Here is a 21,127-nt window from a genome sequence, read left to right on the forward strand (position 1 = left end):
TGGCCTCTGGGCATACATGCAAGGGATTCTCTGATCTCTGCTAAGTGCTATGGGAAGCACCATCTTGGTTTCTAGGCTGGGGGTCCTGAACTGTGCACAAAGAGAAGCAGGCTGAACACTGGCATGCATCCATTGCTCTCTGCTTCAGGACCAGCTGCTTCAAGCTCCTGTTACCCTGACTCCCAGCCACACTAATCTCCTTTAAAACCCTTTTACCAAGGTATTTTATTACAGCAACAGGAAAAGAAATGAACAACGCTTAATAAAAACACAGTAAACACTTCAAAGAAGAGTTGTTAGTACTTCATTTTAATGAAAATTAACAGTTTAGAAGGACTAGACTGGGATAGTGTTTAATATCAACTTCTGAAAAACAATCACATTTATATAAAAGAAATGTAGTAGGCCAGCAGAAATCCGAAAACGATGCAGCTCCCATTATTGCACATGGGTGAAATGCTGTGCTGTCTGGGGTAGGATCATACTTGGGCTCGGCCACAGGAGAAATCAAAGAGCAGAAACCTCCAGTCTGTATTTATTCTAGACTTGGAATTCTCCAGTGGTCTTAACGTATAATTAGTATATTGGACACATAAGTGCTCTTTACAAACATGGCTGCCATGCATTTCAGCTACACACATTCTATTTGTTCCAGTCTCTTCCACACACAGTGCAACATTTGCACACAAAAGCTCCCTGTGTTCACACTCATGGACAGTAGGGGAGGTGAGCCTCTCCTTCACCTTTACGGGGAAACATAGTGTAGTGATTGTTCACCCTTGGAGCATTTCTGATTTTGGTCATTTACATTAGAGCAAAGAAAAAGTGACAGTTAATTGTGAACAGATACTAACACAATTCCTAGACTGCTATTACACAGTAAAATACAATTAAAAAAACCTTCCCCACCACATTCATTAAGGTGGCAATAACTGTATGAAAAAGAAAATAGGCTGTAAACATATAGAAAAGTTCAACTTCGTCTTCTAAACAAATTACAAAATGATTCTTGTTTTTAACCTTGAGTGTTATTAAAACAAAAAGGAAATATGTAAACTGTGGACTTAGTTACCACAAAGATTTGCCCTAAGCCCAGGTTTGACCTTAAAGTTTGGCCTGAGCTAGTTTGGCCTTCAAGTTTTCTCCAAGTTTGTCCATAAACTCAAATGTATTCAAGTAGTCAGAACGCTGTACACTGGTGGGAGGAAAAAAAAAAGAAGAAAAATTAGCTTTTCTCTGATATGGTATGAGGTATGAGGTAATTTAAAACAAATCACAGTAGAAAACTCATTAATGTTAAGAAGCTACAACTCTACGGGCCATGGTTGAGGTTCCTGGGGCTGACTGCTCAGGGTAGCCTTGCAGAGGAGCCTCACGTGCGTACATTTACAGGAGACTACTAGCTGTACGGCTATAAACTACCAGGAGCTTTAGGTCCGGCTAATGCTAATGTAACTGAAACCATTTCATTTAAAGTCTGTTAATACAGGCCGAAAGAGTAGATTACAAAACCACTATCCTGGTAAGAATGTTGCAAATGTAGCTTTGCTGGAGATCTAAGAAACATGTAGTAAATGAGGCCACCTCTTTCCTGGGCTATAGCAACTGTAACAAATTTCTGCCGGTATATTGGTATTAATTTGTATTTTAGTAGGATTTCACTTTTCGTTTTAATTTTTAAAATTTTATACATTTTAATTGAAATGTAATTATATTACTTTCCTCTGTCCCTTCCCTCCCTTCAGTCACTCTCAAGTCCCAGCTCTTTCCTGGCCCCTCCACTCTCTATTTGATAGTCTTCTCCCCATATTATTATTGTTACATACATATGTATATGTATGTACAAATATGCAAATATAACCTGATGAGTCCATTTTTGCTGTTGTGTGTTTATGATTTCAGGGCTGATTTTATAAGTTCTCTTTGAGAGAGGATTCTGATTAATAGCTTGTCTATTTAGTACACTGGCTTCCAGATCTTCAAAAGAGAAAAAAAATCCTGGCACCACAGGGACACTGGTAAGTACTTCAGGAAGGGACTACACCATCTGAATCGCTTATACTTATACTTAGGGTGTTTACTGACTAGAAAGTTAAAGAAAACAAAAGGGTAGACTAATCTAGTCTCTAAAGGCCCTTCAGTGTCAATTTCTTCTAAAGATTTATTTTTATTAGGCTATGTATGTGTCTGTGCACATCAGTGTAGTGACCTAACCCCTGGAAACCCAACTCACATTCTCTACAAGAGCAGTAAGTGCTCAAGCACTGAGCCATCATTCCTGCCTCTTCATTTTTTTAAAAAATTAATTAGAACTCTTTCATTTGAATAGCTTCCCACTAGGTTAGAGCTCAACTTGCAAATGAAATCTAGTTGAAGCCCAGTTCTGTACACAGAAGTTTGATTGGCATGCCACTGTATCTATGCATTTCCTTATGATCTATGACCACTTTCCTGCTACAGTGACAAATGTGAAAGTGTGTGGTTGTACAAAGATGATTTCACAGAGCTGAGTGGGTCATCTACCTGCTACCACACAATTCACACACAGTGTGTATTGACCCCAGAAAAGATGAATAACTCATTTCAGTGAGGGGTGATTTGACTATAGAGCGCAGGGCATCTCACACTTACTTGGGTAAGCCTTTAATGCAAGCAGCCAAGTCCTTAGTCATAAAGCCAGCCTCAATGGTCTCAATGCAGACTTCTTCCAAAGCATTTGCAAAGAAGCTGAGCTCAGTATTGTTGTCAAGCTTTGCTCTGTGGGCTAACCCTCGGGACCAGGCAAAAATGGAAGCTAAGAAAAGAAAAGAAAGTCACTATTTCAAATCACTCCAGGTATGGGGATTTCTAATATTTCACTCTTTCCAGAGATGGGACAAGTTTCTGTTTTGCCGATGGGCATCATTAGGTGCTATGAGTTATGTATGAGTTTTAGAATGGTTGGAAATATTTTATCTAAAGTTCTGTTAAGAGAGATTTATGTATTTGGCATTAAGTGATACTTCATTGTTCCCAGGGTAAAGGAAAATGTTTTTGAAAATGCTCCTCTCTGTAACATTTATTCTTCAACGAAATAGAAGATCGATCTTCTGCAGTTTAAAGGACATTAAAATGGCTCCTAATTATGGTATACACTCATAAACCCAACACTTGGGAAGCAGAGACAGGAGAATTACTACGAGTTTAAGGCTACCCTGTGTTACACATAAAAGCTCTAGGCTAGCCTAGGGTACATAGACTTTGTCTCCTTACCCACCCTCCAAATAAAACAAAAGGATAATTTTGGTGATGATTTTGCAGGAGTCTCTGAGTAGCAAAGGGTTCCTCTGAGACTGCCTGAAGAGTTCTCTGGCTGGAAACCAGTAAACTAGATACCATCTTACCAATGGGATTGGTGGACGTCTCCTGTCCTTTCTGGTACATGCGGTAGTGACGTGTGACAGTGCCATGGGCAGCCTCTGCTTCTACCGTCTTACCATCTGGACAAATCAGCACACTGGTCATCATGCCAAGGGAGCCATAACCTGTAAGTTAAGAGCACGAAGTATTGGGTCCAGGTGCATGAACAGCATCTCGCTAGAGATGCGAGTGACTTGATGCTGACAGGTTATGGTAAACAAAATAAACACAGGTGCACACAAAGCATCAGTAATGCTCTTCAGAAAGCAGGACCCCAGCTTCAAGTCTGAATCAAACCATCTGAAGAGGTTACTATTCTCTCTGGAACATTTACTTTCCAGTATACTTCTGCGGCTTCATGGTTCCCACGGTTCCTGCCTATAAAGTTTAGATAATGAAAGCGCTTACTTCCCTGAGTTGCTGTGGGATTAGAGGAATACACACGTAATCATGAAGATGTGGTTGCATACTTATAAACTTAGAACAGAACTTCCTATCAAGTAAGAGCCCGCTCCATTGCTCTGTGCAGAGTGTCCCTTTGTTCTGGAGCATGGATGTGGGTTATCTGCTGCCCTCCTGTGGCTCACCCTAGCTGAGATGGGGATGAAAAGGCAGATTAAAAGCAGGATGGGATGGGTGGATGTAGGAACAACTTGCTTCCCCTTGTTCTCAATACTCTTGGCAAATAACTGTTTTCTGCAGTTCCCTACCCAAGGAACCTTACTGCCACTTTTAAGTCCATGCAACTGCCTTTTCTTTCATGCATTCTTTACTCGATTGCAAAGCACTTCCATTTTCTTTATGACCACCTAAGGAAGCTGATGATAAATTATATTATAAGCAGGTTTCTTTTTTTTGTCTGACACCAAGAAGATTCTTTGATTTTACTTTTTGGTCACATTGATTTTTTTTATTATTTATTTGGTATGCGTGTATGTGTGCACATGTGCATCCATATATGTGTGGCGATCAAAGGACAACTTTTGAGAGTCACTTCTATTCTTCTATTGTGTGGATCTTGGGAACTGAACTCCAGTCACTATGCTTGGTGGTAGATGCCCTTACCTGCTGAGTCATTTTACCAGCCCATGTTGTTTTGGTCATCTTAGACTTCAGTGAAATCAAACTTTCCCCTCCTTATTTTATTCATTTGTAAATGATTAAGACAAAACAAAATAAAACAAAACAAATACTTCATATGGAAGGTAAATGTCACCTAATTTTTTTATTGTCATATCTCAGGCTGAAAACGTAAAAAGAGAACCAAGATATTCTGGCAAGGAATAAATCGAGGAACTCCTAACTCCCAAGGATGGGATCTCCAAGAGCTCATTAACTGATAACAGGTCCTAAGCAGGCTCCTGAGGAACTGAGTGACGCCTAACTGTACCGGTCTAAATCTACTCACGTTGATCTAACAGCAACTCCTTATGTTGAAATTGGTAAACAGAGGGCAGGCGTTTAAAAAGTAAAGATGCCTCTGTGTGGGAGCAGTGGCTCTCTCCAGTACCGGTGCAGCCCCAAGGCTTCAGATACAGTGACTGGTGAGGGGCTTCATGTTTCACTGTGGGTCTGACCTATGCTCCACCCCACTCTGTGGCTTCCTGGCGCCTACCCAACATATCTACCATGACATTAGTTGGTGCCCTTGTCAAGCTGAGAACATAAACAAAAGGCTGTGAGGACACAGCAGTTGTGCTTCTCCAGGAGAGGGAGGCCAGCTCCGCTGCCTTGCGATCTGATTGGCTCGCTGAGGTCATGTGACTTACAGGCTGTAGGCAAGCGCAGTGCCTTGGCTGTTGGGGGGGCTTACTGCACTTTAGTGGTTTTCTAGACATTTTCTTCCTGTGATGACAGGATACTTAACAACAACGGGTGTGGAGATTGAGCTCACGATACAACACATGCCTAGCCACACAAGGCCTTGGAATGGCTTTGTGTACCTTTCCCAGAACTCTGATGGCACCTGCGGGTTTTCTTTATCTACCACTGTGTTACTACAGAGGACTGTTCCACTCGGCATAAACGCACGAGGTTTTAGAGACAGAAAGTTGTGTAACCAATATATATGATACTAACGTTATTTTCTGTCGGGCTGGTCTACTGATTTTCAAACTGATTACAGATACTCAGCTTTCACAAGACCAAAAGCAGTGCCTCCTGCGGTAAAGTAAACATAACTGAAACTAGCGCAAACACTCAACCGTGGAGATTCAGGGTCATGGGCTTCCCTTGTGCAAACCTCAAACTGAAGGGTAATCTGGTGCAGAAATCAGGGAATTTTATACGGCATAACCACACTGTTCTTAAAATTTCTATAAACAGCATTGGGCTTTGCACGCCTCCTTTGTGTTGGAAGCTAATTGCCAAGCATTTGTTTTATAGAGCATTAGAACAGCCTTCAAGGTTGGCAGGAGGAGTACCTCTTGGAGACCCTGTCCTTGGTGCTGGGGTCCCTCACTTTACAACTTCTTCTTGGTTTTCTCTCTATATTGTTTTGTTTGTTTGAGACAGGACTTTTCTATATGTCCCTGGCTGTTCACAAACTCATTATGTAGACCATGCTGGCCTTGGATCTCAAAGAAATCCACCTGCCTCTGCCTCCTGGTTAAGGTGTGCACCATCAGACCTGGCCTCAGGAGATACGAGGATAGGGAAACTGAGTGCTCCGATATGGCATTAGCTACTACCCACTGGGAGCTTTGAAACTTCAACTGGGGTAAAAGGCGGAGACGAGTTACCATTGGTAAGGCTGGAGCCAAGAATGGCAAATCACTCAGGAACTTCCTGTGTGACTTTGAGTAAAGTTACTTTCCCAGGAGGATCGCGGTTCGCTTATCTAGGCACCTAAGTGTGCCTCCAGGCGTCCTGCGCTGTTAACAGTTCATTTGGCAAGGACTAAGAATTCCCTTGTATGGCTGGGCTGGAGAGATGGCTCACTGCTTAAGAGCTCTATCTGCTCTTCCCAAGGACTCCGGTTCAATTCCCAGCACCCAGATGGCAGCTCACAACTGTTTGTGGCTCCAGCTCCAGGGGACCTGGCACTGTCACAGTCGTACATGCAGGGAGAGCACTAACGCATACAGAAGTCTTTAAAGGAAACTAAAGCCCCTTCTCACAATGGAGAACTTTGTGGAATAGCCTCACTGCTAGCATGTGCTTCCTTTACATGGTCCTCTGCCCATTTTTTAGATTTACCTTGGGCTACTGAGTCTGACTGCACATCACCATCATAGTTCTTACAGGCCCAGATGAAGCCTCCTTCTGATTTCATAGCCTGGGCCACCATGTCATCTATGAGCCTGTGTTCATACCAGATCTTCTGAGCTTCAAACTTGGACTTGTATTGCCTACAACAAGCAAACAAAGAAGAGAAAATAAGAATAAAACAGAATTAGTTTTATCAGGAGTTCCATTTACAACTCCCCCAAAGGACAGGAAACCTTATTTTTGGTAGATACAGCACAAACTTGGGACAGACAAGTGCTTAGACTCCTATCCTGAACCCTCAAAGTGGCTGTCTCTCAGAACACTATTCTATTCTCTCTTATGAATGAAGGTCTAAGAATTACAAGAGAAAAACAGATTCTCCCACCTACTTCTTTACTTCCTACTATTTTCAATAATGATCAGATTCTGTAATTCAGTTTATTTTAAAAATATAACAGTGCCCAGGCTTGGAGCAGATGGGCCACAGGAAGAGGGATCTCCATGCTTCAGCATAGGTCTCATGAGACCAGGCCAGCCTCAAAGTCACAGCTCCCATCGGAACACTTGCCCTAACAGGGAGGCTAAAGCAACACAAGCTTGTCTCACATGTGGCTGAAATGGGAACTGTTACATAAGGAAGAGAAATAACATCTTAGAGCAGACCTTTCAATTCAAGCAAAGATTTTAAGAGAAATAAACTGGGACTGCTTCGGAAATGCACTTTGCAACATAAACAGGCTACTTCATTCAAACACTGAATAACCGGGTCCCTACTAAAAAAAAAAAAATAAATGTGTGGCCCTTATTTAAGAAGACATTTACCTTCTAAGAGCACCTCAGAGTTCAGTCCTGCTAAATCTCATTGCCATTACCCAATGTAAGGGTTAATGATGTCCCTCACTCGGTTTGCCCCAGGGCTAGACCCTATTGCCCTCAATTCTTACTTGTCATAGATCTCCTGGAAGATGTCTTTGAAGCGTCCATCATACTTCTTCAGAATAGTGTTCTTGGTGCTTAGATACAAAGGCCAGCCCTTCGACAGAGCCATTTGGAAGGAACTGTGTGCAAAATCTTCAATTGACTTATCCTGGTTGTACATACCCATGGCAACACCACCACCTTCTGTGGAGAGGACATCACAAAGAACAAAGAGAAGAAATTTAAGGATGGTGGTATTTGTACCAAGGCTAAAACCATGTACAACACCCATGGACCAATTTCTCAGCAGCCACCATGGGCTCAGAACTGTGAACTTACAACTTGGACAGGTTATAGCACAGACCCAGAGGGGAAGCATTGTTCTAGATAAGGATGTTTTAATGTATTTTAGAAAGGCAACAGCAGTAAGAAAATCATATAGTCTTTAAGATCCTGAAGATTGCAGGCAGAGGTATAACACGGGCTACACAGCGAGAGCTTGTCTCAAAAACAAAAACAACAAAAGATCCTGAAGATGTCAAAACATGGAATACTACCCCTAGGGACTAGAAGCATAATGAAGACTGGGCAAGGAAGTTGGAACTTTTCTTAACACACTTTAACAAGTTCCAACATGGAATTTATTTGTTTATTTTCATGTTTTTGAGACAGGGTCTCTCTGTGCAACACTGGCTGTCCTGGAAACTGCTCTGTAGACCAAGCTGGCCTCAAAGTCACAGAGATTCCCTCGGCCTCTGCTTCTGCCTCCTGAGTGCTGGGATTAAAGGCCTGCACCACTACTGTGGACTGTACTTTATTTTTTAACTGTGTGCATATATGGCGTGTGTGTGTGTGTGTGTGTGTGTGTGTGTGTGTGTGAGAGTGTGTGTGTTTGTGTGTGTGAGAGTGTGTGTGTGTGTGAGTGAGTGTGTGGGTGAGTGTCCATGTGAGTGTGTGTGAGTGTGAGTGTGAGTGTGTGTGTGAGTGTGTGTGCGTACGCGTGTGTGAGTGTGAGTGTGTGTGAGTGTGTGAGTGTGTATGTGCGTGTGTGTGAGTGTGTGTATGAGTGTGTGAGTATGAGTGTGTGTGTGTGAGTGTGTGTGTGTGTGAGTGAGTGTGTGGGTGAGTGTCTGTGTGAGTGTGTGTGAGTGTGAGTATGTGTGAGAGTGTGTGTGAGTGTGTGTGCGCACGCGTGTGTGAGTGTGAGTGTGTGTGAGTGTGTATGTGCGTGTGTGTGAGTGTGTGTATGAGTGTGTGAGTGTGAGTGTGTGTGTGAGTGTGCGTGTGAGTGTGTGTGAGTGTGTGTATGAGTGTGTGTGTGTGAGTGTGTGTGTGTGTGTGTGTGTGTGTGTGTGTATGGTGCCTGTGTGCCACCGCACTCATGTGAGGCAGAAGTCAACCTCGGCCGTCGTCTTCTGTTGCCATAGGCAGGCTCTCCTTTGCTGCTCACTCCTGCACTTATCAGGTTAGCTAGTTTGTGAGTTTCCAAGTCTCTGCTTCCAAGGCCCTGTAGGGACGGGCACTGGGATTCCCAACATTTGCTCTTTGGGCCTGGCTTTGTATGTGGGATCTGAGGATTTCAGCTCATGTTTGCACAGCAAGTACTCTGCCCAGGGAGTGATCTCTCCGGTTCCCAACATGCATCTTAAACTTAGGTGTACACAATGAAAAAGATTTGCATTTTAACTACCGGGTAAAAATCTTCTAACTTCCTGGGGGATACTGAGCACACCTGTGATAACTGGGGTAAACAATTACGTTACATGCAATCACTGGTGTTTCACAACTCTTATTGACTTCTGTTATTACTGAAAGTCAAACCTGAATCCATGCCAAGGCCCCAGGCTAACTTGGCTGAGAATGGAAAAAACACTAAACCCGTAGAACTAGAATCTATGAATCTATGAAGACGTAGAAGCTATGAAAACATTATCACTTAGAGGAGGCAAGGAATGCAAAAGCTAGGGAGGCTCTTGGTTTCCTGTTTGTGTGAATTTTGGACATAGTTTAAGATAAATTTGTGTATGTGTGATGATATTCACGTGTATGTTTGAGGGACTGCATGCGTACGTGTCTGTGCATAAACAATGTGGGGATCAGGACAACCTCAGGTGTTGGTCTTTCATCTTGTTTAAGACCGGGTCTCCTGTTGCTAACCACTGTGTGGGCCAGGGCGGCCAGCCTGATAGTAGGCATACAGTTGTGTTTAGATTTATGTGGGTTCTGGGGATTCAAATAAAATCTATGTGGCAAGTGTTCAAGTGCTTTGCCCATAAAACCACCCGCCCAACCCTTTAGACTTTGATGTTCCTCAGAAATGTTGTAGATTCAGGTCGTTTTTTTACGTGGTCACATAACTAGGGCCTTTACTTTGTTGTTGTTTTTTCATTTTTTGAGACAAAGTGTCTCTGTGTAGCCCTGGCTGTCCTAGAATTCACTCTGTAGACCAGGCTGGCCTCAAACTCACAGAGATCTGCCTGCCTCTGCCTCCCAAGTTCTAGGATAAAGGCATATGTCACCACCACTTGGCCATATCTCAGTTAAAAAGAAATTACGGTCACAAGGTTGCCTAAGGCATCTGTAAGGTGAAATTCGGCAGAGACAGACTGCACATACCTTCAAAGTCATGCACCAGGTATGTCACTTTCTGCGACCCATCTTTTGGCGTGTAGGTTATCTCTACTTTTCCAGGCCCAGGAACAACGAAATCTGTTGCTCTGTACTGTGAAGAGGGGAACAGGCATTAGGAAAAGTACCCCACCTGAAACCCTTCGGGGGGCAGGGGAATAGATTATGGAGCCAAACTCCAGCAGTGTAACTTGGGGCTCTTTGGTTTTAAGAGCTAGGGTTGGGGGTGGTGGGGGCCTCTGTGAGGGAGATCTGCTTGTTAGTAATAGTGCATGTTGAAGATTAGCGCTTCTTCATCAGGAGCCCACGGTACAGACTGCAGGTTTATGAGGATCGAGTCAGAGGGGACGGAGAATAACCCACAGCTCTGTCTCAGCTTGGCTTTTGTTGCTGCCATAAAATACTCCACAAAAGCAATTTAGGGAAGAAAGGGTTTCTTTTAGCTCAGTTCCAGGTGATGGTTGCCACAGGGGGAAGTGACAGCAGCAGAAGCTGAGGGAGCTGGCCGTATTCACCGCCTCAGGCAGGAACGGAAAGCAAGGCTTGCATGCTCACTTATGCTCAGCTTTCTTTCACCCAACCCAAGGCCCAGTTGGTGGGAAACGGTGCCGCCCACGTTCAGGGAGGACCTTCCCTCTTAAATTAACTGGATTCAAAACAAAATTTCCTCAGACACACCAACGGGCCAACCTAAATCACAATTCTTTCTCAAGACTCCATTCTCAAGTGATTCTAGACTGTTACAATGACAATCAAAACGATCTGTCACAAGCATTTCCCTTTAGGAAGCTTGTAGCTTTGTAAAGACAGACAGGTGAGAATTGACTTGAAGAGGTTTTAAAACAGGGGTGGAGGGTGCTGGGTAGAATGAGACTATAGAGAAAGATGACCTTGGTTATGATCCAGAGGGAAAGCTAGAAAGGATGCCAGCACTAGTCCTGAGGATGGCAACAGAGCTTACCTCATGCCCTGATGCTAATCTAAATGTCGAATGCCGAGCATATCTGATTCTGGCACCGGCTTTTCATGAAGGAACCAGGGAAGAACGCACCTGGTCAAGTGGCCTGGGATGTGACCTGCTGTTAAGTTTTCAGAGTTCAGTCTCCCTCTGTGGTGATCACTGTTACTAATACCAGACACATGTCCATAGAAAGCAGACATTCTGGAAGCAGCAATGGCAGACTGATGGCCCCAGGTTAAGGCAGTTCAAAGAATGGGTGCTTCCAAGATGGGCCTGAGACACTTTATAGTGAAGTCTCATGCCCCCATTACATGGGGCACCCACAAGTCCAGGCACTCACAAGCCATTGTAGTGTGGGACCTTTTTCAGTGCAGGGGCAGGTGCCAGCTACACCTGTGGCTTTACAGTGACCATAATCACAGTGTGCAAAAGTTCAGTCAGGTAACAGAAAGACTAAACACTTCTGACACTGAAAGTGCTTTACTATGGTAATTAAGGCACTAATGTGCCCTAAAATACTTTGCACAGATCTATGGACATTAAACTGTGAGTCAACATGCTATTTCCAAAAAGAAAGAAAGAAAAGAAAATAGAACACATTCCTCAAGTGACTGAAACCACAGGAATTAAGGAGTAAACAAGACAGACAAAAAAATATCGAATAGGCAGTATGCTAATCAGGTTAATGATTAGGGAATCTGCTGTGACCCTGTCCCTGGAACACAGAAACATCTGCTGTGGCCACAGTTTTCAGGGATGAGTTCGGAGAAGCCTGTAGATTTTAGCAGAACAGCTTCCTGTTTTGTTTAAGGTTCCTTTTGATATACACGCTACGTTCTATTAAAACCTGAGACTTTGTAATCTGTGCTGTTAGCAACTTTTCTGCTCAATGAGACTAACTGTAGGGGTACAGAAATGAGTGACACTTGTTTTCCAAGCAGTACAGAATGCTTGCGCAAGGCTCATTGCAACTACTGGGTGACTTTTTATCCACGAAGTGATCAGTTTGATGTAATCCCTGGTAGTTCTTTATGTGTCTGTACAGTAGAATAGGTGGGTTTATTTTTTAAAAACAAAACAAAACACTGATCCTCACAAAGTTCAATTTTTAACTGCTTTATGACAGGACAACAACAAACAAACAAACATTAAAAAAAAGCAATGTAATAAAACCATCACCATTACTACCAACAGCAAAATCTCATGAAAGGATCCCACTACAGACAGCATTGAAAGCCGCTGATCTGAGCATATGTTCTTCCCAGTGTAAAAGTGGCACTATCATATGGTATAACTTAACAAAATGATATTTGGGAAAAAATGTGTTGAGATGGGTATTTGAAAGTTTATCTGTTGTGGAGAAAGAGGAACACTCCTTCATTGTTGGTGGGATTGCAGACTGGTACAACCATTCTGGAAATCAGTCTGGAGGTTCCTCAGAAAATTGGACATTGAACTGCCTGAGGATCCAGCTATACCACTCTTGGGCATATACCCAAAAGATGCCCCAACATATAAAAAAAGACATGTGCTCCACTATGTTCATAGCAGCCTTATTTATAATAGCCAGAAGCTGGAAAGAACCCAGATGCCCTTCAACAGAGGAATGGATACAGAAAATGTGGTATATCTACACAATGGAATATTACTCAGCTATCAAAAACAATGACTTTATGAAATTCATAGGCAAATGGATGGAACTGGAAAATATCATCCTGAGTGAGGTAACCCAATCACAGAAAAACACACATGGTATGCACTTATTGATAAGTGGCTATTAGCCCAAATGCCTGAATTACCCAGATGCACAGAACACATGAAACTCAAGAAGGATGATCAAAATGCGAATGCTTCAGTCCTTCTTTAAAAGGGGAACAAGAATACCCTTGGGAGGGAATAGGGAGGCAAAGTTTAGAACAGAGGCAGAAGGAACACCCATTCAGAGCCTGCCCCACATGTGGCCCATACATATACAGCCACCAAACTAGACAAGATGGATGAAGCAAAGAAGTGCAGGCCGACAGGAACCAGATATAGATCTGTCCTAAGAGACACATCCAGAATACAGCAAATACATAGGCGAATGCCATCATTAAACCACTGAACTGAGAACGGGACCCCAGTTGAAGGAATCAGAGAAAGGACTGAAAGAGCTTGAAGGGGCTTGAGACCCCATATGAACAACAATGCCAACCAACCAGAGCTTCCAGGGACTAAGCCACTACCCAAAGACTATACATGGACTGACCCTGGGCTCTAACCTCATAGGTAGCAATGAATAGCCTAGTAAGAGCACCAGTGGAAGGGGAAGCCCTTGGTCCTGCCAAGACTGACCAGTGAATGTGATTGTTGGGGGAAGGTTGGTAATGGGGGGAGGATAGGGAGGGGAACACCCATAGAGAAGGGGATGGGGAGGAGCTAGGGGGATGTTGGCCTGGAAACCGGGAAGGGGAATAACAATCGAAATGTAAATGAGAAATACCCAAGTTAATAAAGATGGAGAAAAAAAAAGTTTTTCTGTATTTTTACCCTTTCCTGAACATATGTAAATGTATAGTTTATGCATAATGTATGTTGGACCTCCTTAAGGGCATAGATACCCAAAGAATGAACATAGATACTAGAGCTACAGGTCTGTGAAAAATAAACATGAAAAATGAAATTATTCACTCAAATGACTTACTTGGTCCCCATAGGCGTGTCGGCCAATGATGATGGGTTTTACCCAGCCTGTCACTAGCCGGGGGATATTTTTGCAGATAATAGCTTCTCTGAAGACAGTGCCGCCCAGAATGTTCCGGATGGTACCGTTGGGTGATTTCCACATTTGTTTCAACTTGAACTCCTCAACCCTCTTCTCATCGGGGGTGATGGTAGCACACTTGACGCCGACGTTGTATTTCTTTATAGCCTCCGCAGCATCCTTGGTGACCTGGTCATTGGTGGCATCCCGATTCTCTATGCCTAAGTCATAGCTTGGAGAGGGAGAGATGTCAGGGCAACTGTATAGACAAACTGACAGGCTGCGACCTGCACTCGGAGCTTGCCGGGCCAAAGTGAAGACCCTAAACACATCTAAGTATGTCACGTTTTAGCATCAAACAAAAGATGGGTGTATAATCTGCAAAAAAAGGCTGCGCCCTGCCTCCCCCAGGTTCGGGGAAAAATGGCTGTCAGAAAACTAAGCTGAAGCCAATGCAGTCTGCTAAATTGCCTCCTGTTTTTCACCATTTGAAGGCAACAGCTTAGAGGCAACCCTTCCACCTGGCTTCCATCCACACAACTAGCAAACAGATTAAAGCCAAGTCCAACCTTATTCTCCCATTGTTAGTTTTAAACTTTATAAGTGAAGAGGCGGTGAGGTGAAAGGACTAAAGCGTTGTTCTGTCTGTACTGAAGTGCTGGGAAGGTTACCTCTTGGCCATCAGTGCCAAAAGAGCTGAAAACTCTTTTGTTAAAGCCAGTTAGTCATGCGGTGAGCCTTCCCCTACTTCTTGGTAAGTTTCTTTGTTCAGGAAACAAGCCTGTAGTTTACTGGATAAGCAATGGAATCTACCAACCATCTTGTGTATTCCGTATTTAGCACCAGCTCCTGTAGTGCAGACTATTGACAGAGGAATGAATGCTGGCATCCATGGAGCAGAGAAAATAACCATAAAGCTTAAGTATGTAATAGTTTATTAAAAGTAATACAAGCTGGGAGGTGTTGGCGCACACCTTTAATCTCAGTTCTTGGGAGGCAGAGGCAGGGGAAATCTCTGATTTTGAGGAGCTACAGAGCAAGTTCCAGGGAAGCCAGGGCTAAACACGCACGCATGCACGCATGCACGTGCACACACACCCCTATTTTAAAAAAGCCAGAAAAAAAACCCAAAATAAAACACAAAAAACAAAACAAACCAGACACCACCCTCTTTCTCAAAAAAAAAACGAAACAAAATCACGAAGCGATTCATTTTGTTTTCCACGGCCTAACAGAAGTCTCAGGTCTCCAAACCAGCTAATAAGTAAGCTGACTTTCTCTTTTTGGGGTTTGCATCTTCCTTTCCCGACCTATCCCAACTGCTGCTGTAAATACAGAGAGAGTCCAAACAAAAAATGCTTTCTGCTTTGGCTTTAGAGAATTCATATACACAGTACAGAGCCACACACTCATCACCTGTGCCTAGGAAATGCTGAATAATCACAACTCCACAGGAAATGTGGACAATGTTGTCCATGTTATAGGAGCCCTTTCTCAGGAGAATCCATCTGCAAATGGAGAGGATTTTTTTCCTGCCTTGTTTTAATATTTCCAGGAGAAAGGAAAGAAATGGCCTAGACAACTGTGCATCGTCTTTAAAAACACCCCCCCCAAAAGACAAGAACAACAAGAAAAGTCTACTCCACACCCCTTCCTACCAGGTGATCATGTAACTGGAGAACTATTTAAAAATCTACCTGAGCCTTTCATAGCCTACAGTCATGTACTCTTGTCTTTGTAGGCTAGTCTAGGCCAGCTTGGAACTCAGAGCAACCCTTTTGCCTTTGCCTTCTAGGAGCTGGGATTACTGGCAGAGCCCGGAGGACTCTCTTTTAATGTGCCTAATGCAGGCCTTGGAGAGATCAGTCACTAAAGTGCTTGTCTTGCAAGCCTGAGGACCTGAGTTCAATCCCACCGGAGTTATGAACCTGCCTTCAAAGACAGAAAAGGGCTGGTCATAAAAACCCACCAGATAGGATTATACATTTGTAACCTCAGAGTAAGGAGGATTCTGGATCCTAGGGCTTGCTAGCCGGTCAGCTCAGTTTACTTGGTGGGTTCCAAGTCAGTGAAAGGGCTGCCTCAAAACAAACAAACAAACAAACACATAAACAAACAAAACCCCAAGGTTGTCCTCTAGGCTATGTGTACAGCCATGTGCATCATATACACACATGTGAGCTTGTGCGCGCACACACACAAACACATACACACACACACACACACACACACACACACACAGAGCGAGTTACATAAGAAAATGTAAGAATTTTGCTTCCAGATAAGCATCTCTAACCATTTAGCTGGAGCATAGCCTCTAGGTCAGCTTGGTCTGTCTATATAGTAAGGTCCAAGTTAATCAGGGCTACATGGTGAGGCCCTGTCTCAAAAACAACAAAACAAAACAATAACCAAATCAAAACCAAAAAGAAGGTCTTAGGAGATGGCTCAGTTGTTAAGAGCACTTGCTGCTTTTGCAGAGGACCTGGGTTGGTTTGGTGCCAGCCCCCATGTGCTGACTCATAACCATCTATAACTCCATTTCAGGCAATCTGATGCCCTTTTCCTGCTTCTCCAGGAACCAGGTATATGCGCGTGCACTCGAGTACACACACACACACACACACACACACACACACACACACACACACGTAGTCTAACCTAAAATTAAAAACTCTGAAAACAATCCCTGTCTCCATGCTGTGTGTGTTCTCTCGTTCTCCTTCTCTCCCTCTCCCCCACCCTCTCGTTTCTTAAGCAACTACAATATTGGTCTTATTTTGGTTGTAATATAGACAGTACCAGCAGCTTAGATTTACATAATCAAAAGGTTGCTAGTGATATAATATGAACTAAATATCTGTACCCAACTAAGAAACAGGATGTGTACAGAGTGATTCTGGGTCAAGGCAAAGGCAGACATCAATAGTTTGCTTAAATATATTGCTCAATCGTATACCATGCCAGCCTTTGACTGCTTTACCCTTTAAAAAAAAGTCTCTATGTAGTTCAAATGTGCAGAAAAAGCAAGGAGCAAGCTTATGAAAAACACCAGGAGCAGGCAGGCCAGTAGGTGGTGAAACACACCTTTTATACCAGCACTTTGAGGCAGAGGCAGGTGGATCTCTGAGTTCCAGACCAGCCTGGCTTACAGAGCAAGTTCCAGGATAGGCAGGGTTACAAAAAACAAAAACAAACAAACAACAAAACAAAAAGAAAAAAAGGGAAAAATAACAGGAAAAAAGGAGAAAATAAATAACATTCTTTCTACTCTGCCCCTGAACACAGCAAACAGGGCGAAGGCACAGGAGCTGCTTCTGGAGGGTGGGTTCCCTGGTGACAAGGACAGAAGATGCAGGAGGAGAAGTGAAGCCCCACCCACTGACAGTGGATGAGCAGAAGAGCCAATTGGGAAGGACAAAGATGAACTCTCTGCATTTAGTTTCTTCTCGGCCTCTATTTTTTTTTTCCTTCTACAAGAAATATACAGACTGCTCTAGACTGCTGGTTTATTGAGACATTCACAGGGAAAGCAGGGTGAGGCATGCCTCAAAAACTGCCATGTTTCTTTTATAGGGCTTAACTTTGAAATAATGGCAATCCCACTTTTTCTAACAGTATGAAGAAACAGAAGATTCCCTGAGGGCCGAGGAGCAATGGCTCCTAAGCCTGATGACCTGAAGTTGACAGTTTGATCCTTGGAGCTCTCAGGTTAGAAGCAGAGAATCCACTTCCATCAGTTGGTTGCCCTGACCTCCACAGGGATGCTGTGGAATGTGTGCACATACATACACACAAAGTCAAAAAAATAGATCCATCTGTATATATTTAAGATAAAAAAAATGAGCTTTGGCTAAGAATTGTGGTATATGACTGTTGGCCTAGCATTTGGGAAGCTGAGGCAGAAGGACTGTTGTGAGTTCAAAGCCAATCTGGGCTATGTAGCAAGTCTCTATGTCTCAAAGAAAACCCAAAAACCCAACCCAAACAACAACAAACTTAAACCTTTAATTGCAAAAGGTTTTATAACCTTTTAATCACAAAAGGTATTATATATGTAACAAAAAATGTCAGGTACAATGTGAAATAACAATTGTTTCTGAGTTTGCTGGCTACAGAGAAGAGCAAGTCGTTTACCTATGCAGATCCAGTTCCACGTAGGGAAGAATGAGCTTTTCTTTAATCAATTCCCAGATGATCCGTGTCATTTCATCTCCTTGCATTTCCACCACAGAACCGCCATGGATTTTTCTGGACATTTTTACTTCAATAACCCTAATTAAAAAAAAAAAGACATGCGCCTTTTCATGTTATAAAGTAGAAATGAAGTATCAATGAATTGCTGACTATTAAAAAAGAACAATTTATAATAGCACAGTTATATAGATAGTCACAATCACATTTACCAACACAATTGAGACTTCTCTGTGCAAGACACAGCTACAATGGTTTACGTGTGGCTTCTGAATCAGGGTTATAAGATGACTCTGTAAGAAATTATTTTCCCACTTGAGAGACGAATAGCCTTGCCAAGGACATCTGGCTAAAATGTAGGGGAACCTGACCCTGAAACACACCCCTAATAATGCAATCATTATTCTCAACCATTACAAAAGCAGATCTGTTATCACAGAGATGACTCAATGTGGGGCTATATTACTACAGTGATTTCTTCAGATAAAGAAATCAGGATACAGAAAGGCCCCTGCCTAGTGCACAGGCTTATCCAAGTTATGTTTCTTGGTATCTCAAGTCCTGTCGGTTCCCTTGGCTTCTCAGGGGCAAGAGCAGCTGTTTGTATGATGGACACTACATTGTTCTAGGAAGGTCATCACTTTAAAAAGCATTTATTTGCCAGGCAGTGATGTCACATGCTAGGCAGGTGGATCTGAGTTTGAGACCAACCTGGTCTACAGAGCAAGTTCCAGGACAGCCAGAGCTACACAGAGAAAGCCTGTCTCAAAACAAACCAAAAGTATTAATTTATCTGATTCCAATAAAGGGCAAAGGTGACTGCTTGGAAAAGGAGAAACTTCAAGGCTTTAAAGAATAGCATTGTTGCTATTGTTGCTCAGGAGGCAAAGGGTCCCTGAACCTCTGAGAGGTCCCTTACAGGGCACTGTTGTGTAAACAAACCATTTCCTCTGTGGTTGAAACATTCTATCTCACACCAAGCTCTTGAAGCAGGCAGGTGAACAACTCAAAATACCTGAGACTGAGCAGACACTAGGCCCTACCCTCATGGAGTGAACAATAAAAGGCCAGATTGCCAGACTAGGGAAGCCAGGCTTTGAAGAAGACAAGTGAGACCAGACCTAGACCAGCCACCTGGAAAGGACAGTTTCCATCCTGTGGAGCTGCCTGCAGGCTTCGCAGTGAGCTCCAGGTTCCCAACTTGGGTGAGTTCTCGCCCAAGCTGAGGTGAGGTGATGCAGAAGCATTTTTGCTCCTTACCCATATTCCTGTAAGTAACCCCAACAGAACTCACGGGTTTGGTCATGTCTCTACCTCATCCTGTCATAGGATCTCTGTATGGGCTGCGTGTGTTGAATTTCCCTAGTGCCCTGTTCTGTCACACAGTGGACACTATAACAGTAACTTTCCAGAAATGCACTGGAAGATTTATCGAGGTTATAGCCGAGGACCAGAAAAGTTGGGAGACTTTAAAGCAATTAGATTACCACCTAAAGCCGTCTTGAAAAGTATAGCTAAACTAATTTGATCCTTAAAAAAAGGGGGGGAGGGCTAATGATTATTAGACAGTAGGTCTCAGCTCCTCACTAGAAGCCAGGAATATTTTCCCAACTCCCAAGTCTCATTTTTACTTCTGAGATTTGTATTTCTAGAATCCTATTTCTAGTTTGAAGTGAGACCCCGAGTCCATTACTGAGAGGTTTCTGGAACTCACTGAAAAGAAATCAACAAACTGGTGTGGGTGAACCCATACCACCCATCGGATAACGACTTAAAGATTAACTTGCAGTAGATCATAAAGTTCATAATTAATTCCATTTTCACCATGACCATATGCTAAAGGCAAATAGGAGACAGCACACTTATCTCAGTTTTGATAATGCACTTTCATGGTCATGTTCTTACACAGCATTACGCAATAGTTATGACTAGGCTATTTTTCTGTGATGGCAAACACAGCTAATAAAAGATCACAATGCCTGGAATGTCTGCAACTTTTGTTTTGGTTCCTTATTTTCTTCTTGGTGAATATATACTCTGCTATAATCTTTCTATATCTCAGAATGCACTAATGACACAAGGTTTCCTTTCTTGCCTTTATCTATTGACTTTTTGGCACCTGTTAATTAAAGAGGTAAAGCTATATCATGTCTACTGTTCTTCTGGACTTGATTTCCATGGGATGTGTGGGCTTGAGGTACCCCTAGATTCCCTGACTTCTGGGGTCTCACATGTTCTGATTTCATCCAACCCCAACTTTGAAGGGAAGTGTGATCCAAGCCCAACAGCTACCTGCTTATTTACATAGTGTGAAGGCAGCCAGCTTCCAATCCGACAGTCTCTGTAGTTCCAGAAAACAAACACAATAAACTAGTTAAGCAATAGGAACCTTTGCCATACTTAATTTTACTTTCATAAATCTCAAGTTTCTATCTTGAGCCAATCTTTTTTTTTTTTTCCAGCCAAGTTCAAGTTGCAAAACATGTGGGGACTCTAAGGAAGTAGTTGCAGTATATTGTTGGAAAATTCCTGCTTCCCTCTTCTACACCTGCACTAACACCCAATTAACTGTACAGTGTGGCCACATTAAGGAAATCAGATTAGAGGGCAACATTGCTAATTCTCATCTTGATGGTAAATCGACTTCCAACCATAACAAGGCCTCTCAATTTTGATGACTTAAAGAACAGTTGTTTCAATTTATCTCCTGAAACAAAGCAAAATCGGGAACAGAGAGTCTTAACATACAAATACCCATGCCAGGAGGATTTATTTGGATTTAATACCAGCCTGACAGCCCAGTTGATCTGGTTTAAAGTACAGTGCTAATGTATCCGGAGGGGCAAAGGGCAGTTTATTTGCACAGGAGCCTTCCAAATAAAGATCACGGGAGTACAAATATCGGTGTGCGTACAGCTCACCACAGGAAGGTGAGTCCTAGGGTAAGCACCCGGCTTTTTGGCTTCTTGCGGGTCTCTGGTTTGCTCGACCTCGGGTGACACTGAGACAGGAGATATCTTTGTGGGCGTTGTGCAAGCTGTGCTAATGAAGCTGACTTGGTTCCTCCTTCCAGA

The 21,127-nt window shown here is 43.0% G+C and overlaps 1 protein-coding gene across 2 annotated transcripts in view; it reads right to left on the reverse strand.

The window, feature by feature from the left end:
• Positions 1-293: 293 nt before the first annotated feature.
• Positions 294-21,127, reverse strand: part of Idh1 (isocitrate dehydrogenase (NADP(+)) 1) — a 29,422-nt gene continuing 8,588 nt past the window's right edge. The window contains exons 2-9 of one of the 2 annotated variants that reach the window (XM_087564701.1): positions 17,997-18,134; positions 13,800-14,091; positions 10,144-10,249; positions 7,554-7,731; positions 6,598-6,749; positions 3,384-3,524; positions 2,632-2,794; positions 294-1,195 (exon numbers count right to left, since the gene is read on the reverse strand). In XM_087564701.1, coding sequence (XP_087420827.1) covers positions 1,105-1,195; positions 2,632-2,794; positions 3,384-3,524; positions 6,598-6,749; positions 7,554-7,731; positions 10,144-10,249; positions 13,800-14,091; positions 17,997-18,118 — 1,245 coding nt within the window. In that variant the 5' untranslated portion in view covers positions 18,119-18,134 and the 3' untranslated portion in view covers positions 294-1,104. 2 annotated transcript variants of the gene reach the window in all.

The sequence above is a fragment of the Rattus norvegicus genome, chromosome 9 (assembly GCF_021556685.1).
Source record: "Rattus norvegicus strain SHRSP/BbbUtx chromosome 9, alternate assembly SHRSP_T2T, whole genome shotgun sequence".
In the NCBI taxonomy this organism is placed as follows: Eukaryota; Metazoa; Chordata; class Mammalia; order Rodentia; family Muridae; genus Rattus; species Rattus norvegicus.